We start from the raw sequence: 12,316 nt of genomic DNA, 5'->3' as shown, positions 1-12,316 counted from the left end.
TACTATATTGTTCAATTATATTATTCAAGTAAGTTTTATAAACAAGATGATGCATTTGTAATATCCAAGGGCCAATTGTACTACCATATGCGTAGGGCTTGTTTCTGAAATTTCTCCCGATCACTGCAACATCCAAGATTACACAGCCTCACTTTGGTTATGAGCCTTAGTACTGGAATCAAATTGCCAGAATCACAGTAGTGTGTGTTCCCTCAAAAAACTGGATTTCCTGTGCTGAATGTGTGTGCCTCACCAAAGTCATATAGTCTCTTCAATATTCATTAGTCCGTCCAGCTCTCTGTCCGATTCTTCCTCATCCTCCTCCAACACATCTGCATATACAGAAGAAGCATCACTTCCATTATCATCTTACCCATCTTATCAGCCACTAGCAAACACTCTTGCACTAAATAAGCTTAAGCTTATTGCAATAGATATTAGTTAAGTATATAGAAAACAGTTAAGCACGTGCTTCCATATCAAAGAGTAATTAAGCCAAGCCTATTTTAAGTTGATTGTTCCTGCGATAGCGCGGTCGTGGCAGTAGCAGACAAGATGCCAGAACCTTAATATTCTTGAATCTTAACACTGTGCATTTTTTTCCAGGACTGCCAAACCTACCACAATGCCTTAGAGAGAAGGAAGGAACGGCTGGTTCCCTCTTAGCAGGCCTGCACCAGGCCCAAAATATGTAGCCATTGACAGTATGGTATAACTCCAGTTTCTCTTCTCCAGCGATAGCCCAACTAGGACATTACAGCAACAACAAGCGGCTATAACGTCATGCTATATGCTCTCTTTGGAGCTTCATTAAAATTTGGAAGTCACAGCCCCAGATAAATTAGCGCAAAAGACACAAACTGGGTAAGAATAATACTACCCAATTTTGCTCTCCTTTCTTACTGAGAATGGGAGGAAGCCCAAAACATGACCGAACTGACGCATTTCTTGGCTCCCCTCAAGTGTATGGTGCACTAATATTGTAAAAAGAATCTTCTACTGCATCTCACAGCCTGAGAGCAGGTCAGTCCAATAAGCCTAACCCCAAATCTGGACCTTTAGCGTTCCAGAAGATCTGTGACCTAGCATGCAAACCTCTTCTAAGCTTAATTACCAGCTTAGCCTTTGATCTTTGCTGCCACGCCATCCAAAAATTCCAAGGGTTTTGGCCCCCTTTGGTCTCCCCAAAACCTTCCTGGAGGGCACCCCAAGAGGACCCCAACTCAGAAGCCCTGAGTCTTACCAAAGGGAAATAACGCACTTCCCTTCCCCCTCTCTTTCCCACCCAGACTTTTCTCTCTGGCTAACCCTGGAGTACTGATGCAACTCTCTTACATCACAATACCAAGAGCATGTCTCCTCTATTCCCAAAGAGACAAACCCAAATACAGAAACAGAAAGATTCTCTCTCTCCTCCCCCTCCACCAATTCCCTGGTGCTGCAGAGTTGCACCTCCGTAGATTTAACACAAAGCAGAATCGCTCCCCTTTGTTCCTAGCCTACCTAGAGAGAAAACTCAAACAAGTTCTAAAAAGAAAACTTTATAAAAAGAAAGGAAAAGACATAAAAATATAATCTCTGCTACAAAGTGACCATACAGGGTGTAGCGAGGCGGTGGGCTCCCCTCCTCCACGGGGAGGGTTGAGCCCCGTCCATCTTCCCCAGGGCGGAACTTCCGGCGGAAGCCCGCCCCTCAAAGGGTCAGGCGCGCGACCCGGAAGCATAAAAGCCGGCACCGGCCTTCAGTTGCAGCTCAGCCGCCGGCCAGAGCAGACGTGCCGGCCGACCCTCTTCGCGGGGACTGCGGAGCCAGAGACAGGGATCAGGCCTTGCCGGAGCCGACCGCAGCAACTACGACGCTGAGTGCGGAGCTACCGAAGCTGCCCAGCCCCGACTACGGCCTGGAGGAACCCTCAGACCAGACCTGGCCTAGCTGCACAGAGGTGCGCCCGAATCTACCTAGCGCGGACTCGGGAGGAGCCCAGTGAGGGTGGACGACCTGCGGACAGGTAGAGGGAGGGGGTGGGTGAAGGGGGAATGGAAAGAGCCCGGGGAGGCTGACTACAGTAAGCCAGGGAGGCCCCGAGCGTATGACCTGTGTGTCGGTCAGGACCCACCCACTGATCACTCAGTCCAGTGTGTTTCGGTTCGGATCCCCACTGACTGCCGCTAGCGGCGGCAGCCGCTACTAGGGCCCGGGCTGGAACGCAGAGGAGTGGGTGGGCCTGCGTCCTCCCTGCACCCGTAGCGGGTGCAGAAACCCCCTTTCACCCCCCCCAGTGACCTCTGCTAACTGCTCTGCCCTGCCCCCAAAAGGGCCAGAGCTCACTATACTGTGTTTGGTGCCCGCCGAACCCAAGGCTGGGCCCCTATTGACTTTGTTGCTGCCTGCCCTGCCCAAAAGGGCCAGAGCTCACTATACTGTGTTTGGTGCCCCGCCCGAACCCAGGGCTGGGCCCCTATTGGAGTTGTTACTGCTTTGCCCTGCCCCGAAAGGACCGGGGCGATTGACCTGTTGGTTTGGTGTCCGCCTGCAGCAAAGGCTGGACCCCTCTTGACTTTAACGGTGCTCTCAGTCCGTCTCACAGGGGAACCGAACGCCCGGACGGTGGACTGCGGACCTGACAGACAGGACCTGGAGAGGACAGAACGAGGCCGGTGTGGCTCCCCTCCTCCCGGGGAGGGTTGAGCCCGCACCCCTCGTCACACAGGCTATTGCTTATAAGAGAAATATGAATAAACTGTCTGGATTCAAAAAGATATCCAATCTGAAACATTCAGCAGCAGCTACACACATAGGTAAATACACCAATAACAACACAAAACCTATATTGTTTTCTACCTGTACTTACAATTGGAAACAGAAAATTAGAAAATAGAAAGAACTCTCATAGCTAAGGACAGACAAAGACTCAGCCCCAAAAATTCCCTCCTGACTTTGAAAAAATCCAGTTTCCTGATAGGTCCTCTGCAGGTGTTGGTCCAGGGAAGGTTTTGGGGAGACCAGAGGGGGCCAAAACCCTGGAATTTTTGGATGGTGGCAGCAAGATCAAAGCTAAGCTGGTAATTAAGCTTAGAAGGGTTCATGCTAGGCACCCAGATTTCTGGACGCTAAGGTCCAGATTTGGGAGTTAGGCTTATGATACCTGCCTCAGGCTGTGAGAATGCAGTAGAAATTCTTTTTACATGCCCCTCCCTTGAGGGGAGCCAAGAAATGGTCAGTTCGTCATGTTTTGCTTCTCCATTCTCAGTAAGAAGGAGAGCAAAATGGTAGTATTTTCTTCCCAGTTTTGTCTTTTGCACTTTATCTGGGGCTGTGACTTCCATTTTAATGAAGCTCCAAAGAGCATATAGCATGCTTAAAAATACCTTGTTTTGCTGTATGTCCTATTGGGGCTTCGCTGGAGAAGAAACACTGGAGTATCCATACTTCAAATGGCTAATATTTGGGCCTGGCACCTGCTAAGGGAACCACCTCTTCCTTCTCCTAAGCATTTGGTAGGTTTGCAGTCTGGAAAAAATGCCAGTGTTAAGATTCAGGAATTTAATTCCCATCTTTGTCTGCTACTGCCACCCCTATCAGGAACAATCAACTAAAATATGCTTGGCTTATACTCTTTATGGAAGCAGTGCTTAACTGTTTTCATATATTAACTAAATATATAGCAATAAAGCTAAGCTTATTTAGTCAAGGTGTTGCTAGTGGCTGATAAAGATGGGGTAAGATGATAATAAGTATGCTTCTTCGTATATGCAGATGTGTTGGAGGAGGATGAGGAAGAATCTGACAGAGAGCTGGAACGACAGAATATTGAAGAGCTATATGACTTTGTGAGGCACACACATCAGCAGGAAATCCAGTTTTTGAGGGAGGACGTACAGCACTCTGCATTGATTCCAGTACTAAGGCCATACCAAAGTGAGGCTGTGAACTGGATGTTGCAACGGGAGAATTTCAGAAACAACCCTACCAATGGTAAGTACATGGCCCTGGATAACAAATGCACATCTTGTTTATAACACTACTGAAAATAAATGAACAATATAGTATCAGAAAGGTTTGAATATGAAGTAGCAAAATTTTATTAGAATAGTCTCGATAATTAAGTAACTGGAAGCTTTGCTTTTATTATTTTTATTGTAGTTGTGTTTGAGGCAACTAGTTAAGAGTTATTTTTATGTGTTCTTTAATTGTGAGCCGTTTTCATGTTGGTCTAGGACTTAATATAGACCTTGTCATCCTGGATATGTTGGGTTTTACAATTGTTTCAAAATATAACATTTCACAAAATAAAGTTGCCTTATAATTGAAGTATTTAAGTTTGAAAAGTAGCTACTCTCCATGATCATTAGCCACATTTCAGCATATTTTGGGCTATACACTGAATTTCCCTACTATTGTTCATTACTTTTATAATCCTAATATGTCTTTTGGAGCAGTTTTGGCATTGATTCTGCATTGCTGTGAACATGTTATAATCAACATGGATCAACAAGAAGCCAGAGTTCTAGACTACAGATTATATTTTATTTCAGTATATAGTTCTGGTGACCCAGGGAACAATTGACCAAGCTTGTTGACCTCTTAAGAGTCTTTCAAGTGCTGGTCCCTATGTGTCTTCCCTATATGAGTGCACGTGTACGCCATATGTCCAAGTCCGGAAGTTGTAACACACCATGCCCACTGGCTCACACATGTGGAGTAGTTCTATTCGTGCTCCAGACTGAAGATATAAGAGGCAATGCAGACTGACGCCTTTCCAGTTCCTTCTTACTGCTGCATGGCCTGAGTTGGAACCCCGTGTCTGCAGATTTCTCCAGTTTTTCTCTGATAGCCTGTAAATAGGTATGGTAAATAGTTTTAAATAGTTTTTATATTAGTATAGGTAGTATAGCTTGTTCTTTCCCACATACTGGAGACTCCCTCCTTGTAGTCTGGGACTATGCCCAGAGTGCCGGTGATTCAGGAGCTGCATGTCCTGCCCTCGCTTCTTCTCCATGAGTGATGATCACCAACGTTGTCTCTACTGCTTGGGTGAGAAGCATAGTGCTGCAAAGTGAAGCATCTCATTTGTTTCCACCATGATCACGTGAAGCTCGTGAGCTTTGATTAAGGAAACACCTCACGAAGAAGGCTATGAGACATCACTATGATCTGGGTCAAGGAGATGCCTCTGTATATCAGCCTTATCAAATAAGTAGTGCCCCTCCATGCGCAAGCTTAGAAATGGAGTCTGGCTGCTAAGCCAAGGAATCTTTTTCCCAGACTTCCCAGGAGAATAGGGGGCACTCTTATGGTCACAGGGATAGATCCCCATCCAGATATGTTCATAAATGAAGAGATCCCTCCCTGAACCTGCCCAAGACAGGAGAGCCTCACACATGGATACTGTTGTGCCAGGACCACTAAAAACCCTAGGCTGAAAGGTAATGCAGACAAGTTAAAGGATCTCTTGGTTCCATCAGTGGTTCTGGCTCTGAAACACAAGGACCAACAGCTACAAGCTCCATCCAAAAGTGCTGGACCTTACTCTTCAACGGTACTTTAAAGGACTATCCAACTATAACTTCCAGGGATACGTCGAAACCATTGGTCCCAACCATTGAAACATACTGAACCCTGGGTCATATGGATACCTACATTACGGTGGAGGATATATTCCTCCCATACTTTCAGTCTCCTATCCTCTCCAGCCCTGTCCTCTTGAGTGAGGATGAAAATGCTTTCATGACACAAGAACCATTCCTTCTCCAGCCCTCAGGCAGGAGCATGCATCCTCTAGTATTTTTGGCCCCATGAATGGAGAGAGAACAGTTCTCAGATGCAGATGAATCAGACCCCCTGGATGGTCTCTTTTCTCCTCAGAGAGCTGAGCTTTGATAGGCCGTCGAAGAGTTCTGGATGCCATCCTCCCAGATATAACTTCCCCAAGCACAGCTAGTACCTGATGCAGTGGGGCCCCACATCCAGTTGATCCCTCCTTTTTGGCCTTATTGTCGCCTATGGACCCCTAAGGAAAAGATCCATTCGTGAATTGTACCACGCTTCCATTACTTGGCATCCACCAGATCCATCAGAGTATGAGGAGAACAGCAATGATCCAGATCTGCAGGTGCTGAGGGGAGTCTCATCTTCATCCTCACTGTCTCTGCTAAGTGACTATAGGCAGTACCAGAAGCTACTTCAGAGGATAGTCAGTGACCTCCAGATACCAGTGAAGAAGGTCCAGGACCTCCAACACCAGCTATTCTGTAGCCTAAAGGTCCAAGCAAGATGGTGCTCCTGGTTAATGAGGCTATCATGGAGCCAGTGAGAGTGGCCTGATGCACTCCAGTTTAATGGGCCCCTGTGCCTAAGATGCCTCAGAGATGCTATTTTATCTCTACCAAAGAGGTTGAATTTCTTTTCTCCCTCCCATCACTCAACTTCCTGGTGGTACAGGCAGCCATGGAGAGAGCCGTTCCATATCAGTATCTACCAGGGTTTGTCAGCAAAATATGACTTCAAGGACAAGCTTCCTCCTGAGGACAGAGCCCAATTTCAGTCCTTCATAGAGGATGGCAAATAAGTGGCAGAGACATCAATTCAATCTGCAATGGACCACTCATCCAGGGCTTAGCCACTGGCATAGTTATTAGCCCCTCAGGGCTTCAAGGGAGTTCCAGAACACCATACAGGTTTTGCCTTTCAACAAGTTGAACTGTTCATTAAGAAAAAGGATGAATCCCTTCACTCATGGAAAGACTATACAATTCCTGGGAACTGACACCCTGGGCCCAAGGAGAAAACGCCAGAGGCAGGTGTATAGGTCAAGGCCATATCCTCCACAGACATTCTGCTATCAGGAGGTGGACTCCCTCCTGCAGCAAGGGTCGATAGAACAAGTCTCACCACAGTATCAAGGGAGAAGCTTCTATTCCCCTTATTCCTCAGTTCTCCACCCCACCCCCCCCCAAAAAAAAGGAAGGTGGAGACCTGTTCTGGACCTTTGATTCGGGCACTCTGTATCAGGCAGTTGAAAGAACTAGAGTAATAAATGGTCTGACAGGATACCAACCACTGGATTCCTGTACCGGTGCTGCATGACTAGTGTTGAATCCCTAATCAAACAAGTGCAGCTTCATTGGGCTGATTACCTTGTATGTATGGATGCTATGTGACTCTGCAAAGCCATATTTCATGGACAGTGGAAAACAAGAACGGGTACACTGAGAGGCCAATGAAAATGATGTACAGACATTCTCAAAACTCACCTAAAAACTAGCAAAGTCAATCCAAACACATGGGAAGCTGCTGCTGCCAGTTGATCAGGATGGCAGCAGACCCGCTGGTCTGCGGTTAAAGCCATCAAGAATATCAGCACAGAAAAAGCCAAAGAGAAGCATCAGTGAAGAAAGCAGGCTGTGGCAAAAACATGTGGCCAGACATGTGCAAATGCGTCTGCGCTTCATTCGTTGGGTTACAGTTGTACAAGGTGCACTAAAACAAACCAGCCTTCACGTATTGCCTACGATGGGAGATTCCAGTACCACCTGCATGCGGCTGAGCCCCGTCATAAATGTCAGAGAATTTAGAGGCCTTGGTTTTCAGACACCTCTGCTACCATGACCTTTATCCATTCACAGCCATCCACTAAAGGCTACTTTTGACACTTCAGCTGAGATCGACCCACCACTATTGATGCCACCCACCTGTTACCTCCCCTTATCTTTTGGGGCCCTCTCTAATTTTTCACCCACAATTGGGACTCATCATGACGCACAGTTCGGGGTCTTAGAAATTATCCACCAAAGAGAGTTCATAGAATTTCTCTTCCTCTCGCCTCACAAACTTCCTTCCAAGTCCCCATTCAAGGACCACTTTCATGAGGTTATTTTTCAACAAGAGGTGAACTCCCTCCTCTTCTGAGGGGCAATAGACCAAGTGCCACATTGGTATCAAAAGAGAGAGAGTTCTATTCCCCCTATTTAGTTCCCCCCCCCCCCCCAAAAAAAAAGATGGAGAAGGGGAGACCCATTCTGGACCTTTGGTAACTGAACCTCTTCAAAAATCGAAATTTAGGATGCTTACACTAGCATCAATAATCCCCTCCTAGGAGATGTGGCTCTCAACATGGACACTTATTTCTATGCAGATATTAATCTGTCCCACAAAAAGTTCCTTCGGTTTCTAATGGGGTAGGAACATTGCCAGTTCAGAGCCCTTCCCATTGGACGTTTTATAGCACCCAGGTCTTCTCTGCGTTGGAAGCCCAAATGAGATGTCGGGGTAAAATAGTTTTCCCATATCTCAACGACTGACTCCTAATAGGTTGCTCCAGCCTGAGGTTAGATCGGCAACTGTGAGCAGGAACAAAGAAAAAGTCCATTTTAATACACCCACAAAGATGATAAACTTTATGGGAGCAAAAGCATTTCTCCCCATGGAAAGTTTTCACGTAACAAGCCATCTGATAGCACAGTTTACTTGCAGACCGAAGACTCTGGTCAAGGTGTGCCTTTCTCTTCTAGGCCACGTGAACTTGTGATGCCATTTTCCAGGCTTCATCTACACTGTCTACAGCCTGACTCTGGTAAATCTACTCACCAGGCATGGATCACATCAACACCAGACTGTTCCCACTATCGCTTCTTTTACCTGCTGGTTGAACTTGGATTGAGTAAGAATAGCTGTCCCCTTCATCACACTTGCCCCCCGTGTCACCATCATAATAGATGGATCCTTTTTGGGTTAGGGTGTTTACCTGAACAAACACGCCATACAAGTATCAGGATCCACAAGAGGCACAGGACTGCACATCAGTCTACTGGAAGTGAGGGCAGTATGCCTGGCATGTAGGGCTTTTCTTCCACTCATTCATTCTTTTCATTCCCAAGTAATGTCAGACAAGGTCACCACACAGCCTTTTACATAACAGGGCAGAGCAAGATCTCTTTCCCTTGGGAACATTTTCCATGTCCCACCTGTCCATGAAGGTTGCATTTTTAGTTTCTATTAGCTGAGCCAGAAGTGTGAGTAAGATGGGAGCCCCATCACAGACCCACCATGTACTGTTTTGCACAAGGGAAAGGTCTTCCTTCACTTCCATCCTAAATTCCTCCCCGTAGTTACTTCTGAGTTCCATGACAACCAAACTATCTACTTACTTGTTTTCTTTCTGAAACCCCATGCCGCTGCTGAAGAGAGAAGACTTCATTCCCTCAATGTCAGATGTGCCTTTGTGTTCTAGCTGCAGAGGACCAAATCAATCAGAAAATCACAAAGATTATTTGTTGTAATAGCAAAAAGGTTGCGAGAACAAGCTATATCCTCTCAGAGTATCTAAATGGATTTCTGGGTGCATCACTGCGAGCTGTCAATTAGTACATATTCCTCCACCATGAAAGCACAAAGTGCCTCTATAGCACTGGTGCCCCAACTTTTCCTGTCACCCCTCTTCTCCCCCTGCCCTCATTACCAGTTATGGAATCTGTCTCTGCACTCCCTCCATTACTGCACAATTGGCTCAGTGGAGGAGCTTGGGCTGAAAGCGGAGATGGGAACAGAACTGGGTATGGGGGAAGAGCTGGGACTAGAGCTGGAGCTGGCCTGGGGGCAGAGAGGGAATGTGGGCAGAGTTGGGCTGGGATTGGAGCAGGCAGCAGAGTGGATCTGTGGCTGGGGGCCTGAGCTGATCAGGGGGAAGAGTGGAGCTATGGCTGGGGCCAGAGTTGAGCAGGGGATGGCGCGGAGCTGTGGCTGGAGCTGCGGCTGGGGATAGAGTGGAGCTGCAGTCGGAGCTGGTTGGGGTTGGAGCAGGGCTGGGTGGCACTCCCTCCACACCCTACATGGGGGCTGGCCTGGGCCCCACTGTATCTCCTCCTTCTTCCTCTCCGCCCCCGCATGTTCCTCCACACCCTCGTAGGGAGGCATGCCCCAAAATTTGGGGATACTGCTCTACAGCATCCCTGTAGGAAGTACCATTACTGGACATATGCAGAGTGGCTACCTAGAGTTCCATTCACATGTTCACAAAACATTACATGCTAGTTTAGTCCTCTGCAGTGCTGTGGGAACTGTAGTACTTCAAGCATCTTTGCTACTCTGTCTCCCTCACCTCCTCCAGTCCAAATACAGGTTCTCAATCACTTGTATGGAACGCACATAGGGACAAGCACTTGAAGAAGAAATGGAGGTTACTTGTCTGTAACTGGAAGTTCTTTGAGATGTATAGTCCCTGTCTGAGTTCCGTTACCCACTGTCTGTCCCCTTTCTTGTTTGGATCCTACTGGATTTGCGGTAAGAGGAGGAACTAGAGAGGTATTAGCCCACACTTCCTCTTACACCCTCAGTCTGGAGCATGAGAAGAATTACTGTGCATTTGCGGGGCAATGGATATTGCTTGTTAGAATTTCTGGACATGGGCATATGGTGTGTGCACATGCTCACATGTGCAGTACAGATAGGGACCACACATGTCAAAGAACTTCCAGTTACAGGCAAGATAATTCCAGTTTTTGGTTCCTGTTTGTGTTTAAATGTCATAATAATGCTGAGCAGTTCTAAGCACTATATTATTGATAGAAAAATCTTGTAATATTCATGTGGTCTCCTTCTCCATAGAAAACACACTACACTTTCTATGGCGAGAGGTCATCACTCCAGATGGAGTAAAACTCTACTATAATCCATTTACTGGCTGGTGAGTTTTCATTTTGTTTTGTATGGGGAACACTGTTGTTCCTGGCAGCACCTAAACATGGCACTTTGTGAAAATTTTGTTAGAAATTTTCACATGAAGAGAATTGGATAAGTAACAACTATGCCTTTTCAGTTAGCGAATACAGAATAAGAGCTGTAGGATATTTTTAATATGAAAGAAGAAAATGTGAGGCATGGTGGGGAGAAGTAAATTGTAGATTAAAGGTATCAGTATATTTGCTGTAGGAACTCTTTTTCTTAATTCAGGAGTAACGGATTTATTCTGTTTTTAATTAATGATTTGGAGGCGACAACTCTTCAATTTTGTGTTCCAGGTTTTTAAAGGTTACAGCAAAGAGACAGTATAAACTTTCATTTTTGTATTGATCTTTGGACAAGAAAATAGATCAATACAGCAACTGTTTAGTATTGCTTTAACAAATTATGAATTTTGTAAGAAGTAAATCTGTGCACTGTAGTGTATAATTGCTTTATGCAGATTTTGTTTATCTTAATCTTTTTTGAAAATTATGGAAGTTATTGTTAAACATAGCCACCAAAGCAATTTTCTTTAACACGGGTGCATATTTCTCTCTATATACATAACTTGCAGAAATTATTCATTATCTCTGCTACTTTGAACACACACTACTCTTCTGGTCACACTAGTTTGTAACTTGTTAAGTTTTATTTGGGTGTGTCTTTAATCTTTAGTATTATCCGTGAACACCCAGTTGCAGGGCCTCCATGGCCTGGAGGAATCCTGGCAGATGAGATGGGTCTTGGAAAGACAGTAGAGGTACTGGCTCTTATTCTGACACACACCCGACGAGATGTTAAACAAGATGTTCTGACACTACCTGAGGTGAGAGAACTATGGTAGATTTTGGGAACAATTAAAGTACTTCTAATATGTGAAGCATGTTCCTGGTGTTTACCTGTCATTTTTTGTGTGGCAAAGTCTATAATGAAAAGCTGTGCAAGTGAAAGAAATAGTTTTTGTCTGTTAGCATGTGGTCCTTTGTGATATGAATAGGAGAACAGTACAAAAATATTATGAGGAACAATTTGTATTGTTTGTCATTGATGTGAATGAAGAACAAAGTCTCAGTTGTAGGCAAATTACTTTATTAGCTTGCTTTTTAGAAAAAGGGATGGTAAAAGTGCAGAGATTCCAGGTAAAGTCTATTTTAACTGAGACTTATAGAAAACAGATCAAATTGTGGCCTTGTATGCATGCACGCACATTACGTAGTCTTCACTGGGATATCTTCATTCATCTGTGTACAGAATTTGGCACATTGTGTGTTGGGAATTTACTCCTCCACATTCTATTGTATATTACATTCTAACTAGATCAATGGTGGGCAACCTGCGGCCTATGGGCCGGATGTGGCCCATCAGGGTAATCTGCTGGTGGGCCGCAAGACAGTTTGCTTACATTGATCGTCAGCATGCACGGCTGTCCGCAGCTCCCAGTGACCATGGTTCGCCTTTCCTGGCCAGTGGGAGCTGTGGGAAGCAGCAGCTAGCACGTCCCTGCCTGCCTTGTGGCCGGCCAGCAGATTACCTACCTGCTCCTGTAGTAGACCCACAAACTCCGGCTGAGTTACTGAAGTCCTCAAATCACAATTT

General features: G+C 45.7%; 1 protein-coding gene across 5 annotated transcripts in view; it reads left to right on the top strand.

The window, feature by feature from the left end:
- Positions 1–12,316, top strand: part of SHPRH (SNF2 histone linker PHD RING helicase) — a 130,446-nt gene that overhangs the window by 26,230 nt on the left and 91,900 nt on the right. For all 5 annotated transcript variants that reach the window (XR_012655560.1, XM_075064025.1, XM_032794597.2 and 2 more), the window contains 3 exons: positions 3,758–3,976; positions 10,604–10,682; positions 11,396–11,546. Coding sequence is in view for 4 of the 5 variants with exons in the window: in XM_075064025.1 (XP_074920126.1) it covers positions 3,758–3,976; positions 10,604–10,682; positions 11,396–11,546 (449 nt within the window). In the remaining variant the exon portion in view is untranslated. The remainder of the gene's footprint in view (positions 1–3,757; positions 3,977–10,603; positions 10,683–11,395; positions 11,547–12,316) is intronic.

The sequence above is a fragment of the Chelonoidis abingdonii genome, chromosome 3 (genome assembly GCF_003597395.2).
Source record: "Chelonoidis abingdonii isolate Lonesome George chromosome 3, CheloAbing_2.0, whole genome shotgun sequence".
Lineage (NCBI taxonomy): Eukaryota > Metazoa > Chordata > Testudines > Testudinidae > Chelonoidis > Chelonoidis abingdonii.
The sequence above is the reverse complement of the archived record's forward strand: the minus strand, read 5'-3'. Positions and strand labels throughout refer to the sequence as shown.